At 43.0% G+C, this 24653-nt stretch overlaps 3 protein-coding genes across 3 annotated transcripts in view; 2 read left to right on the top strand and 1 right to left on the bottom strand.

The window, feature by feature from the left end:
• The first annotated feature begins 1142 nt into the window (after nucleotides 1–1142).
• ARF4 (ADP ribosylation factor 4) lies at nucleotides 1143–12068 on the top strand. Its single transcript, XM_066195340.1, has 6 exons — nucleotides 1143–1436; nucleotides 7401–7481; nucleotides 7969–8078; nucleotides 9230–9301; nucleotides 9825–9950; nucleotides 10796–12068. The coding sequence occupies exons 1-6, from the start codon at nucleotides 1370–1372 to the stop codon at nucleotides 10880–10882; spliced, it is 543 nt and encodes a 180-aa protein (XP_066051437.1). The 5' UTR covers nucleotides 1143–1369; the 3' UTR covers nucleotides 10883–12068.
• Nucleotides 12069–17357: 5289 nt separating this feature from the next.
• On the bottom strand, nucleotides 17358–22016 carry PDE12 (phosphodiesterase 12). Its single transcript, XM_066195551.1, has 3 exons — nucleotides 20778–22016; nucleotides 19671–19749; nucleotides 17358–18970 (listed from the first exon to the last, which is right to left on the bottom strand). Exons 1-3 carry the CDS (start codon nucleotides 22014–22016, stop codon nucleotides 18528–18530), a joined length of 1761 nt encoding a protein of 586 aa, XP_066051648.1. The 3' UTR covers nucleotides 17358–18527.
• A 748-nt stretch (nucleotides 22017–22764) lies between these two features.
• The window catches only part of DNAH12 (dynein axonemal heavy chain 12), a 59393-nt gene continuing 57504 nt past the window's right edge, over nucleotides 22765–24653 (top strand). Inside the window, exons 1-4 of the mRNA XM_066195506.1 lie at nucleotides 22765–22839; nucleotides 23597–23760; nucleotides 23980–24070; nucleotides 24345–24371. Coding sequence (XP_066051603.1) covers nucleotides 23597–23760; nucleotides 23980–24070; nucleotides 24345–24371 — 282 coding nt within the window. The 5' untranslated portion in view covers nucleotides 22765–22839. The remainder of the gene's footprint in view (nucleotides 22840–23596; nucleotides 23761–23979; nucleotides 24071–24344; nucleotides 24372–24653) is intronic.

Genomic DNA, 24653 nt, shown 5'->3' with positions numbered 1-24653 from the left:
TGAACAGAAGATAGGTAAGTATTGGAAACCTAGAACTCCTTAGGTTACAGCTTCCTGACAGTTTTCATGGTTGATCAGGATCATATTAACAAACTAGATTTAAGGTATGATTTATTTTACAAAAAGACAACTTTCCATCTTAATTTACACCAGGTTTTGGGTTCAGAAGAACATAATTTAGAATTAAAATAAGGTTTCCAACATGGTACCTAAGAGCAGTTGTGGATGCCCCATCCCTGGAAGTGTTCAAGGTGGGGTTGTACAGGGCATTGAGTACCTAGTCTAGTGGAAGGTCCTTGTCCTTCCACGTGGCAGGGGAGTGGAATGAGATGATCCAACCCTTCCAACCCAAACCAATTTGATTCTATGAAAAGAACAGCCTCAATTGTCTGGCTTAGTCGCCAGACATTAGAATCTGGTCCAGGACTATCGTAATAAAGGTCATTAACGCTGCTTTTCTTTAGTAAAGGATAGGTAAATACCTTATCTTAATAGAACGTCGACCTTAGCTTCGTTCGGTTTTACTCCGCTGTTAGGACCCTGTGTCTGGTGCTCCCTTGCCTCGTAAACGGAGAGCAGCTTGGTGCCGGCGCTCCCCCTGTGCTGCAGCTCGGGGCCGCTGGGGAGGGGCAGGGCAGCGTGACAACGTGGCCCTGCTGTGTGACCGGGGTAATTGCAATAATAATAGTATGGTAATATGTCACAGCGCTGCCTTTTATTGGTTGGTTTCGGTTTGGATTTTAGAATTTGACGGGGAGGGGGTTGTTTTTATGGTTTTGTTTGGTTTTTTTAAAATCAAATGTCCTTATTGCTATTTGGGTGCATTTGAAGCCTCTCGGAGGATCGGTTTCCCCAGTTTCTCTCTCCCTGCCGGGAGTGGAACCTGTTGCCGGCGGCTGCGAGCGCAGCGTTACCGGGGCTGCCCGCTGACCCCGCGGCCAGGGCGGGGCCCGCCCGCACCCGGCGTACCCCGCGTGACCCGGAAGCTGCGCCTTCCCGGCGGGCGCGTCCGCCTACATCCCCCGTCGTGCCCCGCGGTGGCGGCAAATGAGCGCGGGGCCCTGCGCCGCGCAGCGCATGCCGGGAGCCGTAGTCCCCGCCTCGCCGGGGCCGTGTGGCGAAGGGCGGTGCCGCGGCGGGGGGATGTGGCGAGCGTGACGTGATCGTGTCCGCGTTGGAGCCGGGGCGGCCGCGGCGAGTGTGACGTGGCAGAGACCGAGCGAGGTCCCCGGTCACAGAGCACCCGCCGCCGCCGCCGGCCTCCCCTCGCGCGGAGGGATCCGTGCGCGCACACCGGCCGGGCCGCGCTCCCTCCCGCCCTCCTTCCCTCAGCGCTCCCCCGCCGCCGCCCAGCGCCGCCGGAGCCGCCATGGGCCTCACCATCTCCTCGCTCTTCTCGCGCCTCTTCGGCAAGAAGCAGATGCGCATCCTTATGGGTGAGGGCCACCGCGGAGCCCGGAGCGGCCGGGCCGCGCAGCCCAGTCCCACCGGACGGGGGAGGGGAGGCCGCGGGTCACGGCGAGGGAATCGTCCTGTCCCGGGCTGCGGGGCGCGGATACCGCGCTGTGCCCGTCCCATGGGCGGGGAGGGGGGGCATCGGGAGAGCGCGGGGAAGGGAGGGGGTGCGGATCGGCTCTATTCGCCCTTCCTTTTCTCCCGCTGGGTGCCTGTTACCCTCCCTGCCTCGCCTGCCGCCCGCCGGGCACGGCGAGGCCGAGCCCCGCTCCCGCACCTGGAACAAAGCTGGAATTGCGGCTGGGCAGGGCCGCTGTCCCCGGGCGAGGGGCCGAGCGAGCCCCGGCCGTGCCCTCCTGCCCCGGCACTGCGGCTCCGCCAGCAGAATGTGACAAAGGCTGGTGTGTGCAACACCAGGGGCGTACGAACTGCCGGATAATGGCCGATTTTCGGGAGCTGTAGGGAGCTGTAGTGTCTCTATCTTGACTCTTGTGAAAAGGCGTTTCGGTATAGCCTCTCTGGACGTTAGTTTTGTGCCTCGTGTAGAAACCGATAAAACCCTCTAGGCTGCTCTTACAGTGCTTGCTTAATCTTACTGTCTCCCCTATAATGATTTATTTTTAATATCCGTTTATTTTGAAATTATCTGTTCCCTTGGTACGGTCTGTGTAGGAGTTAAAGCCCGTGGCTCTTGAAGATTCTCACTTTCCCATTATAGTTCAAAAGGTCAGCACATACTGCATTGGTATTTCCTCCTCCGCTTCGAGTCCTTCCTGCCTTCTTCCACCCACCTACCCACCTCTGCAAGCTTTATGTACAAACAGTTCTTAGCCTCTAAATTTTTCTCAAATTCTGTTACCAAAGTGAATGGAATTTGGTTCATGGCCATTGGCCGAAGTGGCCTGTCCTAAGGAACTGTATAAAGAGCCCATTTGGATACAGCCAGCGAGGGGAGTGGGTTCTGACTGTGAAACTTCCTGGCACACACCCATCCCTCATGCTGCCTGGATGTGCGCAGCAGACACAGTAGTGCAGCTTTTTCAAATTATAATCTTTCAGGTTCTCCATATATTTTGTGTTGGCAAAGTTCATTATTGCATACCCAAGAATTTTTATTGTGTCTTACCTACTTGAAATTGGAGACTTTCATCCGTTTCAAAATAATCCAAGTCATTTTAGCCTTCAAGACAACTTAGTACATGTTTGGTTTCAAGGAGGTGATTTGCTTGTCTCCCTAACAGCCAGACTCTTCTTGTGACTCCTAATGAATGAAGTCAAGTCTTCAAGTGAGCTTGACTGTAGGATGTAGGATGAGACACTGTCTGTGATATTTGTAGTCCTGTTACTTTTTCAAAGTACTGAAAGCAGGAAGGTGATGTCATACAGATCTAAACTGCTTGCAAGGCTCTTCATTGGTAGGAAATGAGGTGGAATTTAGGTTAGAGATGGCTTTGGAAAGTGCACTGTCTAGCAGTTGGTTCAAATGAATTTATTTTTGTATTTCTTAAACATTTTTATTTTAGGGCCTTGTGTTAAAATGCAGGGCTGGATCAGGGTACAGGGCAGCACTGTATTTGTTAGGTAGCATAGGAGAGTAGAACTGGGGATATGTTGTGGTGAGAGTGTGTTATAGGACATAAACTGGGTGTTTAGAAGCAGAATGTTTTCACTGAAAATGACAGAATTTGTGTATAACTGTAACACAGTTATATAGTATATCAGCTCTTTGAGGAGAGATGTCTGAATGAATACTGGGATAGAATTAAAACTTTTCCTCAAGGTTATAATGTTCAGTGTATTGAAAATGGGGCTGTACAAGGCCAAATATTTACATTTCCCTATGTAGAACACCAATTGAGAAATAACTTTATGGGGTAGAGTACTTAGGAGAAAATATTATGTGAATTGATATCAACAGATAATTAATTTATAATTCCGACTTCCTTCTCCCAGCTTTCTTCTGTTTCTAAATACTTTGAAGATAAATTAGAGTTAATTTAGCTCCTAAAACAGATTTTGTGTTACTGAGTTCTGCAGAATTTGAGTATTTCTCATCAGGGACCATTACCAACAGCACTCACATATTTTTTATGTTCTCAAATTCCATTTACGATAATAAGTGGACATTTAATGTTATGCTGTTACTGAAACTTTGGGGTTTTTTTTTAAATACACTTGTATAAGTAAGTATTTTTCAAAAATATTAAGTTACTATTTGGAAGAAATGCACGAAAAGAAGATTGATGCATTTCCTTTATAAATAGGCATAACATGAGGGAAAAGAAAGAGCTGTAGGATAGGGCTGAATGTTTGAAAGTCAGATGAGGCAACTGGGGCATTAAGAGTAGAAACACTGAGTCCTAACCCTACATGTACCTGTCTGTGAAACTCTCCACTGATGTTTTTTTGTCCTTGAAAGAAGAGATACTGATTCACTGTGCACCTTCCAGTACCATAATTTAGTGTTGTGTGTCTTGGTGTAGTTGTGCAGGTGTTAACTGACACAGTAACTACCCAGGAGCTTCAAATACAGAGGTAATTATTAAATACATTGGGTGGAAAATGGCAGATTCTTTGGGAATTCTGTCACTGTAACAGACCATAATAATTTAGCTGGTTTTTATTTGGGCGGGTATTGTTTTACACAACTGTTGGTTTGCATGCTGGTGGCTTTCTGTAGTTTTTGTGTAGTTTTGTGCTGTGCTAACAGAGGCAGCCTGATATTCAGCCCCCAGTGATCAGAGTAGGAAGTTGATGAATGGAGGATGGGATGTGATCAGGGATGATGTTCCTGGGGACAAGTGAGCTAGAAGCTTGAGATTTAGAAACACAACTGACAGGCTGTGAATAAAACACTCTTTAAGAGGAGTAAAGGGCTTAGAACTATAGTGATTTTAGCAGCCCCTGAAAGCATTGTAGATATTTTTTCTCCAGCTAGAGGAAGAGGATATTTGATTCAGTTTAAAGGTGAATAGTTGCAAGTCTGGGTCTGTGTTTCCCATTTGTACTTTATTGTAATCCTGATGCTTTGCAGTACAATTGCCCAACGTTGTGTCCTTCACTGAGTCTCTTACACCTTGGTCTTGAGAATGGTCAGTCAGGCAGTAGAATCAGAGAAAATGTAGAATTAGAAATTCACTTTGTTTGGGGATTTAAGATGTGGCTTTTAATCTTGGTGTAGTTTATGACGTGGCAGTAGCTCATTTACTCGGGCACATTTAGTGTTTCAGTTCAAATGTAAACGTGTTTATTCTTGGATTACTAAAAGCAATAGTTGCACTTCCTACCAGCTCAAAAGATTAAATATGATTTAGTGCTCTGAAATTTTTTTAAAGGGTGGTAAATTGTGAATTGGAGTAAGAAATATGAATGGGGGCTATGCTTTTCATGACTTGCTTCTTTAGACTTTATGACATTTGCAGTTTGGCCAGAAGAGGCGGATTTTGTAAATAGGGTCATGGGGATTTGCATAAGGTCCTTCCCTCAGTTAAGCTTCTGCCTCAAGTGTGAAGGCAGAAGGAGAAAACACATACCCGTAACCCATAACTCAGCCTGGCTCAGTGCAAAGTCCAACAGCTTAATCAAGAGTTGTGGCTAAGAGTGGATTTCAGCAAAGTCTGGCCTTTGTGCTTGCATAGGCACTGGAGCCTTCTGCCAGCACCACTGAGATGCACAAGGACAGAGTGGGTAACTGGGGCACTGTTCTCATAATATAGCAAGTTTAAAATTCTTGACTAGTTTCTAATTTCTTAACTCTGAGTCATGACTTCAAATGGATCTCGGTGCCCTGTGCACATTCTTTGGAATGAGATTAGCTTTTTTCTTTCTTTATCTGTGTTGGTAGTATAAACTTAAGTACACTCGCAGTTGGTGTAGACAATGGCATCTTTCTTACATTGTTAATTGTAGCAGCTCTTGTTAGTGTTTGTTATATTGGTAATGGAGTTATTTTTCTGGTGGGGAGCAATAAGATAAGAGTTTTGAACAGTAGTTGTAACTCTCATTGGTTCGCTAAATTATCTTATTATTAATTTACTGGGAAAAAGCCCTTTCATATCATGTACAGGCATTATATGTTCTTATGAAGATCTGTGTCCCCTACCAGTGCCTACTTGGGTTTGAGCTGTGTGAAAATAGTGTTGGGCTTCAAGCATTGTGCTGTTAAAAAGATTGATTTTCAGCATAAGTGGAGTACTTGAGGGTTCTGACATCATCTTTAAGGGTTTTGTAGGGTGATCTGACACTTAACTGGTGTGAGGAAAACTGTGGCATTTCCAAGTTTCATGACTTCCAAGTTCTGGTGTAACTTCTGCTGCACCTTGACTTTTTTTGTTCGTGTTCGTGTATGGTTCTGAAGGAGACCAACACTTAAACAATAGCAAACTCAAACCCTTTAAGTTTCATTTTGAGCATTTTGGGAGTCAAGGAGCTTTGGTTTTGATGGTAGATTCCCACCCCACCCCCTTTCTTTCATGCTGTCATGACATTAGGAATTAAAACAACTTTTTTTTTTTTTTCAACATGCAATGACATTACCGAAGAAAGTGCCTTGGTATGTTTCGTCCTGTACACACTATTAGAATATAGAACAATTAGAGGGTTTTTAAAATTAGTTTGCTGCAACAGCAGCAAGTTTGTGTCTTGAGAAAAAGGAGGGTTTTGAAGAGTTTGGTTTCATTCTGAATGAGCAGGTAATTTTGAGTCCTGTTTTTTTTTTTGCAGTGCTAAGGAAACAGTTGTATTATTAATAGGCAAGTCACCAAACCACTTAAAGCTTAATATATTGCAGTTGCAGAATAGGAAGTGAACTCAGAATGCTTAAGAATGTGTGTTATCCTTATAAAATGAGTATAGCATTTGGTTTCTTGCAAAAGTATTAATTAATTCTTTTGATGGGGATATTTTTGTTTGGGCAAAATGTTACTGACAAAAGACAGACATTTTGTGCTGTGGTGTTTAGTACCTGCTGTTCATGGAGGTACTTGTGTGCTAGGTATTGGGTTCTAATTTAAAGAATTCTATTTTGAGTTACATTAATATGTTCTAAAATGCTTAACAATAAGCAGTTTCACAAACAGTTTTAGAAAACTACAGTGTATGCTTGCAGTGTTGGTGGTATGTCCCAAAGAATGTCTTTTAGGCTTAATTTTATTTTATTTCTGAAGGATCCCATATTTACCACATAGCTTACACTGAAAAACAGCAAGCTTAAGTTTTGTTTTAGAAACAGAAGAGCAAATTTAAGTGCAGAAGGTCTGTAATGACCAACAGTGGTTAGAAGGAGACTCCTGATGGAAGCATCCTGGTGGATCTCGCTCTATGGAAATATCCTGACGAAGACCTACAGCCCTTGTAGTGTATGTGGAGGGATGATGAGAGATTCCTGATGTGTGTGGTTTTTGTCAGTGCTAAAGAAATGTTTTAGCAGAGGGAGGTGAGGCTGGAATAAGGGACAAGAAGTGTCTTTCATGTCTAATGCCAGCTCCAGTTGGTCCATGTGAAGCTGAGCTGTGCAGGAGGATGGGGAAGTGAGGCCTTCCCCAGCTTAGTGAAGTAACAAATGTGGGATCAGTTAGAGACTGCCTGGTGCTTGTAGATTATTGCTAGGCTTTTAAAATCTTCCTGATTTACACAGAAGAAACCTTCAGTGTGAATGATAAAGCTTATTTAACACAAATACTAAGGAAAATTACTAGAAACTTGTGAGCCTGTAGGTTGTGAATAAAAGCATCTTCCTGAACTTTTCTTCATGACCTGTTCTCTCTCAGTGCTGGGTAGAGGACATGGGGGAAAACATTCAGTAGTTTATCAGCAATGAGTTTAGAGTGTTTAAAAAGCTGTTCTCAGTAAAAAATCCCCAGCATTCTGCATGTAAAACGACATGTTTTTAAATTAGCAGGTTGTAGTTCAGTTTGTGAATTAAAGCAATTTTTCTTTCCTTCTAGTTGGTTTGGATGCTGCTGGTAAGACAACCATTCTTTATAAACTGAAACTAGGAGAAATTGTCACCACAATTCCCACTATTGGTAAGATCACCAGTTTGTATATCTTTGTTCTTGTTATTCTAAACCTGACAGGCCTGAAGGGTGCAGGGATTTGCTCTTTGCTGTTAGAATAGGAATCAAGACAAACATGAACTGTCTGGTACTGCCATAACATAACTGTGTCAGCCCAAAGAGGCATCCAGACTAGAATCTGGCTGCTGACTGTGGCCAGTAGCAGATGCACAGGAGAACAGGAACCACATGAGTAGCACCACTTTCCCCCAAATACCACAAGCCTCACAGTGTGTGGCTGCAAGATTTTCTCAGACACTTGGACTTGAAGTGATTCATGTTTTTCCCCCCTTCTTCAGTCAGTTTTGTTCCTGATTTACCAGTTCAGTATTGATGAGACATTTCATACATATTTGGGAGAAGTGTATCTTAGGAAGTATCTATCTTTAACATGGTTGGAATGATGTTTTAACACTAGAAGTAACTATTTCTAATTACTGAACTCCTTCATTTTTAGGTTTTAATGTGGAGACGGTAGAATATAAAAACATTTGTTTCACAGTTTGGGATGTTGGTGGTCAAGATAAAATTAGACCTCTTTGGAGGCATTATTTCCAAAACACACAGGTAAGAGTACTCAGATGGCAGTAGTTAAAAGACCTATTTTGTAAAGCCTCATTGTGTTTTGTTGAGTACATATGAAAAATTGGTTTTTTCTTTCAGAAAGGCTCTGCACTATTTCTTGCAACTACTGAGGGTACCTAGATTTTATTCTAGTTGAAACTAGTTTGTTCCCCTGAAGGTTTCAAGCCTAGTTGTGAGTGTAGCCTCTCAAAGATCAAGTCCTTTAGGATCTCCCAGTGTTCTGTAATGTGCCAGAACAACTGGTTTGTTGTGAGGAACTCTTTAAATATACAGCTTTTACTGTGCTAAATCAGTGGTTTTAGTAAGCTGAGCATCAAAAATATGGTAAAAGATCTTGTTACCAGTTGATTGAAAAGTGCCAGCTTCACACTGATGTGACTGCAGTCAGTTTTGGGGACATAAATGTGTTACCTTTGGTTCACAAGTAGTGAGATAAGTTGGTTATTAGTATCAGAACACTTCTGGAGTGAGTTCGTTTGGGGTTTTTTTGTGTTGAATATAGAATTGTTTTCATGATACTTCTGTGCAGCATGATGCATATGATTGGTGCAGAAAAATACAGAGATCTGGATTGATAAAGGGACTTTGCACCACCAGGCTGTTGTGAATAGAGTAAAACTTAACTGCAGTTCCTTATTACCATCCTGTCACTAAATCCTTCTAGAAGGTATTTCTCTTTCCTTGGAGAGAGTGATAAAAGCAAAGTTTTCAGATGGAAAGGTTAACAGTAAATTGTGTAAGAAGAACACTTGAATAACAGAGATGCCATTAGAAGTACTGTTTGATACAAACTTTTTTAAACAAATTCAGGCGTTACTTTAAGGGTGTGGGTTTCTTCCATGAAATATGAGATGGTGAAGCACTTGTGATTTTCAATACAGTGAGTGAAAGGGGAGGGGGAAAAGGTAGTTTGTGTAATTTCACTGGATTTTCTTCCCCTAGCTTTATTTTGAAGTTGAAACTTAGCTAGTTGTTCAGACACACATCATGCATTGTTTAAACAGATATTTCAGTTAAATTTGCCCCCTTTCTTAGGTAAGCAATCACAATATTCTGTATGTATGTTTTGGCAGTTTTAAAGTAGTGCTGCACATTTACAATGGTTTTTTCCAAATCTGCTTAACTTTGTACAGGGCCTCATTTTTGTGGTAGACAGCAATGACAGAGAGAGAATCCAGGAGGCAGCAGAAGAGCTGCAGAAAATGGTAAATATCAATGATCAATATCATCTGAAGTATCATTATTACACTGAGTTGTCCTATTTTTGGATGTTCTTCAGGTTCCCTAAGAGATTTAGGATTTTAAAGTTTTAGGGAGTCTGTGCAGTGTGTATTGTATTCAGCTGGTGATTCTGGGTCACTTAGTGCATCGAGTTGTAATTTCCACTCTCTAGAGAACTAACAAAGAACCTTTCATTCATGAAATGTTGATAGAAATGCAGCAGAAAAAGAATTTTGGAATAACAGATTGGTGCTAGAGAATATTTCATCAGCAAGGTGCCCATAAATTTAAACTTTTTAAATTAAAAGGTGGCTTCCTTAATTGCAGGAGTTCTGTTGTGTATTAGTTAAATTTCACTCAATATTCAAATACAAAATTTCACTTCAGGAGCAAGAATGAAAACGTTGACAACCCTTAAATCAGTATTTAGATTTTTTTTAGTGTTTGTTGAAATAACTGATTTACTTAACTGAGTCAATTTAATAACACGCCTGTTTTTTCTGTTAGCTTCAGGAGGACGAGCTGCGGGATGCAGTGCTGCTTCTGTTTGCAAACAAACAGGATCTGCCAAACGCCATGGCAATCAGTGAAATGACAGATAAACTAGGCCTTCAGTCCCTGCGCAACAGAACTGTAAGTGCTAAACTTTCTCACTGCTGAACTCTGTCTCTCTCTGTTATAGATCATAAACATAAAGTTCCTCTAAGGGAAAAGTAAAATGCACACACCTGCTGTTAAACTTTATAATGCATAATTCAGGTTCTTGTTCAAAATAAGGGATTTAGAAGTATAGTCCAGTGTTACAGGCGTTTCGTTTCTCACCTGTTTCTGAAAACATACAAACACTCCAGTCTGTCATTGAAATACAGACATCCAGCATTTCACAAAGTATGTGATGGGCTTGCCTGTTTTCTCAGTATTCTGGGAGAACAAATGCATTCTGCATTCCCACCTCCAGGAGGAAATTGCATAGCTTCTGAAGCATTAGATTCCATCTGCTCAAGCTTCAGAGACACAGGTTTGCTTCTCATTAACCATCCCACCTTTTGTGACCTGAGTGTTTGTTGACACACTAAGATCCTGACCCATAGAAGTTGTTTCAGAGGTCCATTCATGTAGATACTTCCATGTTCACCTCCTGAAGAGCAGTCTTCCAGAGACAAGAAGTAGTTTACAGCATGTAAACCAAATACAAGTTTTGTATTTGTTTCTTGATGCCTTAAACTATGTTGTAGCCTTTACTAGGCCAATCCTTGAGTTTCTAGATAATGTCTGAACCTCCTTTACAGTACAAGTACTTCTTAAAATTTTTAAAAATACTGTTTGTTCAATCTTGACTCCATTTACGGCACAAAACTATTTAAAGAACACTGTTACAACACAAAATTATAACAACGCTAAAGAGTGTCATATACTTTCATAACTTAGCTTGCATTTTGCCAGTATTTAAATTTAATTTTTGTGTTCTACATTAACAGTGGTATGTCCAGGCTACCTGTGCTACGCAAGGAACTGGTCTGTATGAGGGACTTGACTGGCTGTCAAATGAACTCTCAAAACGCTAATTCCAACTGGATTACTCTTTCACCAGGGACATGTTTGATATAAGTGGTCTAGGCTTGTTACAACAAAATTAGTTTGCATCTTGGTTATTACAGTATCTGGAACTGATATTTGGGCAGGATATTACAGCGTTTCAACTTGTTTCGTTGCCAATTATTGTTTACCGAGCTACATGTTGCAAAGGTAGCAATATGCTGGGGTAAAAATCTCCTTAACTTGGAAAAAGTGTATCTTCTGATTTTATTCCCCTTGTTAGCCTAAATACCTGAATATAGTTATTGTGACATCTTTAAGATCTGTTTTGAATACTCTTTGAGCCCCAATAAATTAATGTTTTAAATTTTTTTCTCCCTGCTACTCTTAGTTTACTGATGCCCTTTTTCATTCCTCAGACAGTCTGCTGATTTAAAAATGTAGCATTCCATATGTATTTATTTCTCTCCCTTGCCAAAAAGATTTCCGAAAACTGCTTGTTCCAAGCCAAGGAAATGCTCTAAAACACTATACAAATCTACTGCACTGAGGAACATTTTGTTAATCCTTGGGTTCTGTCAGCCCAACTTGCCTTTGTGTGAATTGGATTTGATGGGTAGAATAGTTCTGTGCTGGTTGCGAAGAGCTCATATTGAGGTTGTTTTTAATATTCAGCAGATTGTCTTCCTTTATATTGTATCTTTTTTTATGTTGCATGTTGCTTTTTGGTATCAGCCTGACTATTTTTGCCCAGTGTATAATAGTTCTGCTGAAGTTTTACTGTTTGTTGGTGAACATATCTTCATAGGGAAATTTTGGAAAATTCATCAAACTCAATGGATTAGTTTCTTCATAACCCACTTGGAATTATTCCTAATAAAATGATAAAATGTATAGTTCTGTGTATGCTCTTCTTGATTCCTGAAATAGTTGAATGCAAATTATCATTTACTCTTTCTCCATATACTGAGCTTTCCTGCAGCTTGAAAATGAACACCAGTCTCAGATTTTCACTTGTTTGGAACTGTGTGGAGTGGGACATGGAAGGGAGGCAACCAAGTTGTATACAGTGCAGTAGAGTAGTTGTCATCGGGGCTTACATAAATCTGTAATGTCTTTTGAAGATGTAAATCTAAAATTGCTTTCAAGATGTCCAGATATGAAAATACTAACAGTTAAAAAATTGTAATAAAACAAATTTGAACTGCCTGAAAACCATGCATGTCTGTTTCATAGTTTTATCTACATGTCAAAATCTACATGGGTCCCAGCAGGAGAGTCACACATTCTTTTGGTGGCTGGCTGGGAAGGTAGCCTGAGTGCTTTTACAGGGATATAGCAAATATTATAATAATGCTGCTAATCACCCCTAGAAATCATCTCTATACAACTGCTACTCTCTGTTTTCATATTTCTGTCACCTTATACCTTTGTACTTCAAAAGGCATAAATTAATACATGTTTTGAGGCTCCTACTTATGGGTAGTTTAGAATCTATTTTTCTGTTGCCTGTCTGCTGTATAGAAGCAAATATGCTCAACCCTCCAACTAAAATGTGCTCTCCTATCGATTGGATGCCTTTAGGACTCCAAAGCATGATTCTGTTGGCAGTTCCAGGCTAAGTGCTTCTCATTTTCCACCCGGGTCTGATTACTCTTGCTACAAGAAATCCCAGTGACAAGGTCTGGTAAACTAAAGCTAGTTTTGGTTCAGAACACCCTCCAGGGCAGCTTCTGCTCTAAGTGAGGTTTATGTTCTTAGGAGATGCTCTTACTGTGAGCACAGCTAAGCAGGGAACATGACAGGATTTTTGAATACCGTCCTTAAATGTCTTCAATGTGTAACAGAAACTCAGGAGACAGTGTAAGGTGAGAAGGGTTTTGCCTGCATCTTTAATGAATTGCTGATTACTTACTAACCAAAGCTGATACACCCATACATTTGATCAGTAGTTGTTGATGTGCACATTTCTAGCAATGCAGTTCCTTGAATTAAACCGTAAAAGGTACAACTTGTTCAGAGGAGACAGCTTGTCCCTAATACAAGTTGGTTTTTATAGTCCCAGTAGGTTAAAATAAACAATGCTTGCTACATAGTTAGAGGTAGTCTTTAAGTGAAACAGTAAATACTTAAATTACGCCTGTTACCATGAAGGAAACATTCTGCTTGGCAGAGAGTTAGTTATTAAAATGAGTAAGTATTCAGGTTTAGGTGAGCTCTGTTGAGCCACTATGCTTTTCAGTTGCAGCATGTGTATACAAAGTTCATATTTCAGAGTCATCATGTTCAGGTTTTTGTATCAGTAGGTGTAATTCTGCTATAAAATGAATAATTTCTCAAAGTCAGAAAGTAACAAAGATCTTGACCCTCATTTAAGAGTGATGGATGAGGGTTAAGGCTACAGCTTGCACTGAAATGTGAGAGAAAGTCAGTGTTGTATATCAGTAACAACATACAGTATAGCCCTTTTCTTCAGAGGAAGATGAAATTCCATGAACATCCAATTTTCTCATGTCTGATCAGAGTTCAGGTACTAATATGGTTTGTCATTTCCCTATCAGAACTCAAATACTTGAACTGAGTTGCTGTCCCCGAAGTTCAAAATCTTGGACAGGCATGAGACTGCTAAAAATGTGTTACTCGTTCACTGTAGTGACAGGAAATCCTGACTTCTAGTAGCTGAAATTTCTCTTTGTTTACATTAACTTCTGTATTCGAACAAATGGATGAATTCTACTGCACTAAGGAGTTAATCAAATAATATTTGTGTTCAGGAGGCTTTATTTAAATGTGTCAGATGGCCAGCTTAACTATAGAGAGCAAAATACTGAAGAATGAGTGGGTTTTCTTTTATTTGACCATGCTGACAAAATTTATTTCTCAAATATTAGGTACTTGTATGATTTTCATCTTTTTCATTGATTACAAGAATAGCCCAGGTTGTGTACAACATTGGTTTGGGTTTGGCCAGTAATGAAAATTCAGAGCCCAGTTATTAGTCCCTTGTTAGCCTAAAAAATCCTTCTGTAAAGGTCTGGACAAAGGCAGATTGAGTGCAAGATGATGAAACTTTGCACATCACCTTGTCCAAGTATGTCTTTCCTACCCTTGTCAAGAATGGGACTTAAGAAATTTCATTCCATGTGCTGCCATTGGATTTTTGAATAAAGCTGAGCTGCCACAACTGAAACGTTTAAGGCCTTTCCTCTTACTGGGTAGGAGTCGGAAGACTTGAAACAATTTTCTTTCTGTGCCAAGAATATGGGAAACAAGGCAATTACACAATTAATTCGACATGTTGAAAGCTCTGATGCCTTAGCATACTGGGTATTTTTCTCCTTGGTTTTTTCACACCATTTTTCTCCTCCCTTTTCTTCGTCCTCTCAATTATATTTGGCATCCTTGCTTGCTTTATCGTGATACACAGAGGTACTTTACTTAATGCTTGAATGATACCTTTCAAAAATAGCAATGATACAAGAGATGTGCAAGAATTCAAGTACTGTCCCAGGAGGATAAGAGACCCCTTTGTCTGGAACAGATATCGTCAGGGGAAAGAATTACAGGAGTTCCAAGTTGTCAGACCAGTCTGAAGGATCTGGCAGAACTTGGTTGATTTTGTATCAAATACACAGGTAAACATTTCACAAAGCCCAGAGCCTAAAAATGAGCCAAGTCTGCTGCCTTCAGGTCGGTGTTTTGAGTGCCCTTAGTTCTGTAATGTTCTTGTGAGTGGTGAGTTTGTCCACAGCAGGAGCCAGTGAAAGAAGAGACAACATCTAGGCAGGAGGCGGCACTCTCTTGTGTTTAATGAATCAGAGATGGGAAATTGAAGTAGAAGGCAAAGAGATTTTCCTTTTTCCTTAACAGGCGGTCTGGGAAAGTAGAGTAACAAAAACAGAAATTCTACACACGTTTTACGAAGATGCAAAGAAAATCCTACCTTTTTGTTGTTGTTGTTGTTGTGGAGGACATGGGGCTTTCCAGTTGCTGGATGAGGAACGAGTACAGGTGAATTTAGGTTTATGAAATAAAATGGAGACAAATTGAATGGGACTTGTGCAAATGTGGGTTCTGGATGTGATTTAGAGAGGAAGAATTAATTGCTGGGCAAGGTCCAGAGGTGTAGGGGGAGCCAAAATGGGAGTTAAAACCAACGTGTATGCGGTAGGAAGCACCATGTATTACCTTGGAGGGATGTAAATACAGCTTGGAAGAATGGGGGCTCTGGGCCAAAGGTATACCTAAGGGTTCTTTTACCCCAAAAAACTCAGTTTTTTTGAACTGTGCCTTTCCTAATCTAGTTGCTAGTGCTGCATTCTCATTCCAGACATGCGATAGGTTCCTGACACGTTGCTGCTATTGCCAATCAGCCTCTGCTGCTGCAGTTTCCTAATTAAATGGAGGATACTGAGTCTGGAGATTCCCCAGCATCAGCTCATGGGGCTGAATTTCTCATAAACGTAGTGGAGGATTATCTGCCATCTGCAAAGGCCTGGTCCAGTGCAAAGGCCTGGTCCAGTGCCATGTTTGTCCTCACCACTTGCTTCCTGCAGATTCCAGCTTCCCTGAGCACTCCCTCTCCCCGGTCTGCAGGGAGACAGAGGCAGCAGCCCAAGTGCCAGCATAGCAAGCGGTAGGCAGCTGCTGTTCTCAGAAGGGGGGCAGAGCACCAGGCAAGTCTGTTTTCTGAGCAGCTCCATCTTCTGGTTCCAGGGACAAGTTACAGATTTTTAATGTTTTGGATTTGGAGAAGACCCAGTGTAATGGAGCAGTACTTAAAAATGAGGAATGTTCTTTCGAGTTATAAGTGGAGCTCAGTTAGCCTGTGTAAGTAATACAGTCTCACTTCCAAACTTCACAATGTCAGTCTTACTGTTCTAAGTGACTGAGACATTTCTCTTGCCAGCCCACAAGCCTGCATTACTCAGTGGAGTTTGGGGTTTTTTCCCCTCATTTTTTTTCAGAACTGGCAAGTTGTAGGCCTCTATTTTTCTGACTCAGCTGTAATGCAGTCATTTTCAGTGTTTTCCCTGGTGCTGATATTGAATTTTTGTCTTGAACAGATCTTCCAGTTAATTTTTCTGCCCTTTAAGATGCCAAATGCTTGCAAATGTTACATCTTCAGGTGTAAGTTCCCTCATTTACTAAATCAGTAAAAATTATTTGCCCAGATAGGGAGTTTACAGCTTTCATTCTGTTTGCAAGATTTTTCTTCTCACAGCTGTATCCTGAAATTATGAATCAACGATACTTTTATAATGAACTTTGCGATCTAGGAGAGTACAGATATCAACTCATGCAAGAATGAATTACACATTATTTTTTAATTAGACTTACAAAAAAACTGATCAAACATCCACCCAAATTTTTTAGGGTCCAGTTTTTCAGGTGGAGTCCATCACTAGTGCTGTGTACTAACATCCTTCATTGCCACGTTCCATTTTGTATCCAAAGGTGCTTAGCTACTATATGGCTTAGCTGAAGTGCTGACTTAACAAAACCAGAAATCTGAGGGTTTACATATAGCCTGTCAAAGCTGTTGGAATAAATGAGCACCATTTCATTGAGGTCTTGTGTTATGTTTTAGGGTGGATCTGATGGAGCAGGTTAAGGTCTTGCTTCAAGTTTTCATTACCTCTTTCCACCTCCAAGCCTGTATCTTGTTCTTTAGGCACAAATGGCTTTAAGGTAACTAGGTTCAGGACACAAAGATCCACTAAAATGATAATACAAGTAAGAGAACTAAAGGCCCTGTATTTTTAACAGGATCACATCCCTGTTTTAGTTTGGAGTGGCATGAGCAGGAACAAGGAGACCCTTCACAGGTGGTAGAGCTGATCAGGCAGAGTTTGGGATAAGAGAGAAGGTTAACTGCCTATGTTGCTGAAAAGCAGCAGCTTTCAAAGGACATTTACATGAGCTCTTTAGCAACACAGGCTTCTACAGACTCAGAGTAGTGGAATTTGTCCATTTCCCTTTATCTGGGGGCAGAGTTGGTAATGAATACTGGACAGTTCATGAGATTTGTCTTCTTACACATCATGCTGTTTCAGACATTTGGAGATTTATGGGCCTGTATCTTTTTAGCCCTGTATGATCTCAGAAAGTAAACCTGTTTTGAGGGTTTTGCTACTGCAGCTACCAGCATCATGTTAGATGCCCAGACACTACAGCAGTAAAACATAGTAATTGTATTAGAAACAACAGAAAAGAGCAGATATTTAAAAGCTTCTCCACACCACCACCCTTCACAGCGTAGCAAGTAGTATGGCAAGAGACAGCACCAACAACCCTCAGAAATATCCCACCTGAAAGTGATTTCCTGGTTTGAGTAGTGTTTAAACAGTTGAGTGAATCCCAGCTACAGAACACCAGAATGCAGGGGAGGTGAGCAGGTGTGCAAGTAGAGAGTACACAGCTTTTATCAACCCAGGCAGACTTGTTTTGCCAATGAAAAGACACCAGTAACTAGGGAAAAAAACCAAACTGCCAACACTGACAGACAATTGATAAAGGGAGTTTTATTAAGTGAAATAGAAGATCTAGTGAATGGTTTCCAAATTCTTTCTTTCTGTTTCCTATGGACTAATGATGCAGGGCAAGAAGCTCGTTAAATGATTCAACCCACACCAACACATTCAGTGAAGGTATGGATAAAATACACTTCCCCTTTGCATCCTACAAAATAGGGCAAACTAGACAATTTCTAGAAAGAAAATTGCATGTAAAAGCACTTAAAAATTCAGGCTCTCTTTGTATGCAGTAGAGGAACAAAATAAAACAACCATTGTGATAAAGGTTTGCAAGTCGCTTGTGTTTCTTTGTTAAGACTTAGGCACAGATAACTAATGCACCACGCTGTGTTCTGTGTCTCTCTCCACCTGAAAACAGATGATATTGATAAAAAGCTTCCTCCCATCCCAAGCTGGTTGTCCTAAACTCCAGTATCTTTTATTGCTGATGACTTGTACCAGAAGGAGCATATGTTCAAAGCAGATGTTGTTTCTTCATGTGGTCCAGTTTCACAAGGTGTTGACATTATCCTCATTACCCACGTTATGTGGGCAAATTGTTTCCAAATCACTCAGCCTTGAATTTAACATGGGTGATTACTGACAGAAATAATACCCAGAAAGTCTATTCAGAGGTAATTAAGAACATCTTTTCAGAAGTTGGTAGGTGCAAGTACATGGTTCATGCAACTTACCAGAAGTTGTGCCATGGTAAGTGAACAAGACAATTTATGAACTTAAATTATCATTACATTAATTAAAGTGGAGTCAACTAAATCCATTTGGGTTCTGTGTTTATTTCTGAATTAAGCAGGGTTCAATTTCTACACTGTCTTACAAATCAAATTCCTTTTTTTTAACAAAATAATTCTTAATCCTTTAAAAACACCAATAAAAAGGTATATGATAATCCAATTTTCAAAACCCTGTCTTCAATATATTTTTTCCATTAGTATATAAAAAGGGGGAAATTGTCATGCAAATATTCTGAACAGTGTGACAATATTCAGTAGAGCCATTAAACACATGAACTCTTCATTAATCCTCTTGGCTTTCCTTTTAGTAGCACCCAAGTCAGGGTCTAACCTCAGTTCCCCAGCAGTACATTAAATTAAATTCCTTGTTTGAAAACCTCCAAAAGCACCATGCCAGAGCTACTCTATTTCCACTTCAAGTCACATATTAGTGCTATATGATCAGAAGGATGTGAAACACTTGGCAAAGCCTGATGGGTTGTTATTTCTTCATGACTTGGCAATGGAATAACTTGTTCAACTTCTAGAGCATTTCTGTCAATGAAAATGTAGTCCAGACATCCATGAAACCCACCAACATAGTTTGTATAAGCAGGTTCTCCACAAGCACTTAGCAGTTTGAAAGGATGGCTTAGAGACATACTGCACCTTTCTTCCTCCCCATTTGAGATCCAGTCTTCATGATCTTCAGCAATGCCACCGCTGCTGATAAAACGGTAAGTTCCTGATGAGGGTGTGCTGTTAAAATCTCCACAGAATATGACTGGGATACTGGGATACAAGTCACAGGCTACGTGCTTGATGTGAGACATGGCTACAGCAATTTGGATCAGACGGATGTTCCCACCTAAGGACATAAAAAAGTATTATTTCAAATAATGCAGAACAGCACTGGAGGTGCTCACTGGGTTGCTCATTTAAGCATATATAGCTCTGAAACGGTAATCCTGCAGTTTAGAATATCTGTCACGAATTAAGAAACCTTTAAAGTTTGTGACTATGACAGTTTTTGAGTGACAATTTCAACTTAAACTCGCCCATGAAAGAACACTAAAGCTTTAACACCCATATACAGCAGTTTTCCATTTTATGGCAACCACCCCAATAATATTCCCAAAAAGGCACAGAACCAAAAGAAAACTAATTGAGAAGAGAAGAATCTCTCCTAACAGCTTCTGAAGCCAAATCTGGTTGCCTCCTAGCAGTACCCTGGGGGAGCTCCATGTTCAACAGGCCTGGGAAATCCCAAGTGCACACAAAGCCCTCTCTATTTCATGGTTTGCTTTTTGGGTGAATTGTGTGTAATGTGACTTCCCTTGCTTTCAGCTACATTCTATTGACTCCCGGGCACACTAGAAAAATAAATATATAAACAGACCTAGGAGTCTGGCTTGATTTCATCTAGATAAGAAGTAAGGCAGGAAACCCACAGTTCCAGAAGAAAAGGCTATAGTTGCAAAAGAATGGTGGGAAATCTACTCTCCCAAAGAAGAGCAAAAACCTTTCCGAAGCCAGTTATCCTACATGCAGGAATGTGCCCAAATTACCTTTGGGGTGCCAGTATAGGTGGGTATTTGCTACACAAAGCTTCCTGGAAGGATCAGTTGTAGACTGAAGAACCGAAACCTTTAAGAGAAAAAGCAGTCTTTGTTAAGTCTTTAATAGAGAGATTATATACTTTAAAATGCACTAGTCATCTTACGCCTTTGTGGCAATGCAGTTCAAAGAATCTCATGCTCATAGCTAATAAACTGAATTTAGGAGCTGTACTTTTCATTAAACTTCTATATAAGGTCTGGGTATCAGCCAAAATATTACCATTACATCATTTAACAAACAAAATTCTTTTGACTGTGTCTGGTTTGGCCACGTTTTTTCATAAGATATAGTTCAGGCTGTACCATTCTGAAATACTCTTATTTTGCATTCACTCTCTGCAACAGAACTGGAGCTAAATCTCCGTTTTTAGCAAGCAAATGTAGCATTCCATAACTGTTAAATTAAACAAAAATTTGGTGGTGATTTCAGTTATCAAGGAAATTCTGTTAGTCCTACTCAGTTCATGAGCAGGAAACTTTTACCAGTGTTTCTGCAATTCCTGACACAGCCTTCTATCTTACACACTTCTACTTGCACAACAGCTCCGTGGGCAGACTCTCTGGCATCAGGAAGCTCAGACACCTGTCCAACCTTGTTTGTCTCCCTCCGGTCACTTGCTAGAGGCATTATAAAGCATACTCAACTAACTTTTTTAAAATTGACTTTTGCGATCTAAGTTTTATAATAAAAGTAAGTAGTGAAAAACTGGCTGCCAATACCACCAGCCAGGAAACACTATCTGGCCCAGAATCTTAACAGCTGTCTTCATTTTAAAGCAAAATACTATTGCCTTTTTTTACCAAATTTTGGTAAATCCATATATGCAGTGCAGTAAGATCTCAATGTTTTGTCCTTGTTCCTAAATTCATCTTCTGCTCTATCCATTACCGCAGCTAACAGAGAACAAAGTTCCATGTTTCAGACTCTTAATCCCTCACTTCCCTTCTGCTGCTTAAGGCTCAACAACACTGGCCCGGCTGCACCTGGAGACGGTGGGAGGAGAAGAAAGCGGAAAAAAAGAGGGGAAGGAGAAGAAGGCATGTTAAAGCTGGTACCTGCAGCACAGATGACCTCTGCAGAACCTTCTCCTGCACCAGGGGGTACTTGGCCAGCTGCTCACACAGCTCCTTGTGCAGCGGCTCTGAGAGCAGGGCTTCACTGAAAGCGATATCGTGCTGGCTGAGGAGACTGAACTTGTCCCTCCGATAGAAAGTGGCCAAGCCCTCGTGCTGCTTCTCCTTAATCCTGAACAACCCCTCCAGTCCAAAAGCATCAAGCGCCGGGGCCAAGCTGTCCACGAAGACGGATTTATCCACCTCTTGCAAGCAGATGAGGTCGGCGCTGTAGCCCGCCAGCTCCTTCTTGAGCAGGTTCTGGCGGTAGTCGATCTCCAGGGCATAGGGAGCGCAGTAGGGGTATAGCACGGTGCGGGAGAACTCCGTCTGCGCGTAGGTGTCGGCCAGGATGTTGTAGGAGACGGCACGGACGGAGCCGTGGCCGCAAACCTTCTGGGTGTAGAGGTGCCGGGCGTCGAAGGTGCAGGCGCCGGGCCCGGCCTCCACGGGGCAGCTGCTTTCCACCTCGCGGGCCGGGCCGTAGCGCTGCTCCCCGTCCCCGGGCGTGCAGCGCAGCTTCAGCCGCAGCCCCACCAGCGCGTTCGACGGCGTGAACACGCGCTCGGCCGCCGCCGTCTCCACCCAGGCCTCCCCAGCCGCGTCCCCGCCGCCCGCGGGGCGCTGCTCGCGGAACCAGCGGAACAGGCAGTGCTGCGGCGCGGCGAACTCGGTGCTCACCTTGGGGCACACGGGGAAGCCGGCGAGGAGCGAGCGCGGCAGGCTGAGCTCGGTGAGCGAGGGCGGGTTGCGCTCCACACGGTACCGAGCGTCCCCGATGTGCAGCACGGCGCCGTCCTGCCAGGCAGCCGCGTTCGGCACCTCCTCCGCCACCTCCGCGCCGTCGCGGGAGATCAGCCGCACGGCCGGTACCGCCGCCTCGCCCTCCGCGCCGCCCTCCGCCCGCGCCTTCTTGCTCTTCTTTCCCGCCTTGCCGTGGCCCTTAGCGGCGTTGGTGGCGATGCGCGCCAGCGCCCGCCCCAGCGGCTCCGCCTGGTCGCGCTGCATGTGCCGAGCGCTGCCGTCGGGCAGCACGAACCGCAGGCTCAGCTTGGGCTCCGACGGTACGCAGCGCACCACGGCGCGCTCCATGACGGCGGGCGGGGGGCCGCCACCGCCGCGCGGAGGTGCGGCGGGGGAGCCGCGGAGGCTCCGGAGGGCGGAGCGCAGCCGACGCCACATGGACCCGACGGCGCCGCGGCTTCCGCGGGGCGCGGCCGGAACCGCCGGGCGGGGCGGGGCGGGGCGGGGCCGCGGCGTCATAGCCCGCGACGGGGGCGGGGCAACGGGCCGTCAGCGCGCGCGCTCAGGGGCGGGGCCGCGCGGGAGGGGCAAGAGGGCGGGCGCGCGCCGCCGGCCGTGAGGCGGCGCCGCCTCGCGGTGCCCCGCGGCCCCCCGGGCACGGCGGGAGTCGGGCCGGCCGGAGAACCCCAACGGGCTCTGTTCCCTCAGCAGCCAAACCCGCTGTTCTCAGCGCAGCCTCCTGCCAACTGGTGTTGGAGGCGTTGAGTGGGTCTCCCTCATAATGCCCTGATGCTGGTCGCCTGTGGATAAGTCCTTTCACATCAAGAGTTTGGGTTTGTGTTCTGTTCGTGAGAAAACAGTTCATGTCTGAGTTGAGAATTCACGCTGAATGGTCCCGGGCAGGGAGAGCCACGCTAGGAAGTCGCCCAGGACTTTGGAAAACACACATATAATTCCCTTCCGCTGCTCCCGCAGCCTCTGCGCGTGGGGCTCTGCCCACGCAGACACAAAATTACAAGTTTAACGCCTCTTTTGTCAAGGGTGGGCAGCAAATCTGTGGAGTTCCTTAAAATTCCCATTTATAGTTGTAAAAAAAGCAAAAGCTCAGTCAGCAACTGCCACCTGATGCTTGAGGGTATTATATTTATAATTTCTCAAGCATTCATCCTGTAATCTGCTTGGTGCAGGCAGAGGCTGGAGCGGAGCGAGTTTCTGACTCGCTCGGGTTGTGCCAACCCTGTGGCACACCGGAACGCTCAAGGTAAGGTTTTTCCAAGTCCCTGCTTCTTTTTTTCCTCTTCTTCTTCTTCCTCTTCCTTTTCCTCACGAGAGGCACTGATCTCGGCCAGGGAGAGCCCCGAGCACCCCACACGGGCCGCGCCCGGCCGCCCGCCCTCGGCTCCGGGGCAACCGCGCTGCTCTCCCGAGCCGGGGCCGCGGCGCTGGGAGCGGCTGGAGCGGCGGGGCCGAGGGGGCGCCGGCAAAAGGCCATGTCGTCCTGGCCGTCCGTAGCTTTGCGTCCTTTGGTGCATCCACCACCGCCCGCTTTGGTGCGTTTTTAGGACGTACCACTGATTTAGGAGGTAGTTTTCTGCTCCCCCGTGGGAAGCTGTTGAAACGTAGCGGTGAGTTTGTGCATCGTGTTTCCAGGGGAACCCGGCCGTCAGTCTTTGGAGTAGCCCTACTCGGGCGATTAAGCCGCCATAGAAGGGTGGTCTTTTAGTTGAACCTTAGCCCAGGCGCGTAACACAAATTTGTTGGGGATTTTTTCTTCCTTTAATTTTTTTTTTTTTTAATGACAGGCTCTGTATGTTTGTACACGTTTCCCCTCGAACTTTGCCATTTTATCATATTAACTATTGTTCTCTTTTTTGAAAGCTCAACCGTCATACCTGAACGAGATCTCTGAGGTGACCTCATTTTATGCCTTACGTACATTTCAACTTACTAGATGCATGTGTTAAACTCCTTTCTGGGCAGGATCATATTCTAGAATTCTGGTTTTGTTATGGTTTTAGATGGAGCACTCAGATGAAGCACCTCCCAAGAAACGGACTTTGAGAACTTTGTTTCGTCCCGTTGCTTTACCTCCACCAGTCCTATCTGAAACGTCACCATCACAGAGGAAACTATTGGCATACCACAGAGGCAAGGAGCAGCAGGAGATGATTAATCAGTTACTGTGAGTTTAATTTAAGACATGTTGAAATTCAAGTGAAAGAGTCAGTACACATTAGACATTTCACAAATAACAGTGTTGTTTAATATCATTATAGTGAGATTTTGTGATCAAGGAGTTGGTAATAATGAAAAAATGGGCTGCATCGGTTTAAGTGTTAGCATTATTTTTAATATATTATTTGTAGTTTTTCTGCATTTCTGATGCTGTGGTTTACTTCAGAATTGATCGAGCTCTTGAAGTCTATTACATAACCATGGATGAAACAGATAAGGATGGAACTGCACCTCGTGTCACAGAACTGCCTTCTGCTGTGAGAAAGTATTTTTTTATTAAGTCTTGCCTATTTAGTTCTTTGTTATTGGGACATCTATTTTCCTTTTTAGAATTTACTTCAAGATACTTGTTTTGCTCCTCAGTAATTCATAAATGTATTTATATACTCAGGTAATCCAATTGAAATATATACCTGTATATCTACAGAATAAAGTCTTTGTTTAGGAATAATATTTGCTAAATTTTTTATTTCCAGTATTTTTGTTTGTATGTTCTTTATATATAACAATTTTCCATTTCTTTTTATATAGACGGATGATAAAGAAAGACAAAAAAGAGTGAGTTAAATTCTTTCATTTGCTTTTTTTGGAGTAGAAGAGTGAATGGCCCCTATTCAGAGAAGTTGAGTGTGTTATACACAATTATAGTTATTAAATGAGAAAAAGTAGCCTTGGTGGGGGAAAATGAAAATCTTCTCTTGTGGTCCTGTAGAGGGAAAGTGCATCTATCAATAACTAATTTAACCTTAGTTAAAGATCATTACTTAGGAAAATAACCTAACGGACTTCAGGATTTTCTCAGTTAAGGTCATAGATTGTACCTGAGCCTGTACAAAAAGT

Source organism: Chamaea fasciata, unplaced genomic scaffold (assembly GCF_029207755.1).
Source record: "Chamaea fasciata isolate MVZ Bird 193981 ecotype frontalis unplaced genomic scaffold, bChaFas1.0.hap1 SCAF_13, whole genome shotgun sequence".
Classification (NCBI taxonomy): domain Eukaryota; kingdom Metazoa; phylum Chordata; class Aves; order Passeriformes; family Sylviidae; genus Chamaea; species Chamaea fasciata.
The sequence above is the reverse complement of the archived record's forward strand: the minus strand, read 5'-3'. Positions and strand labels throughout refer to the sequence as shown.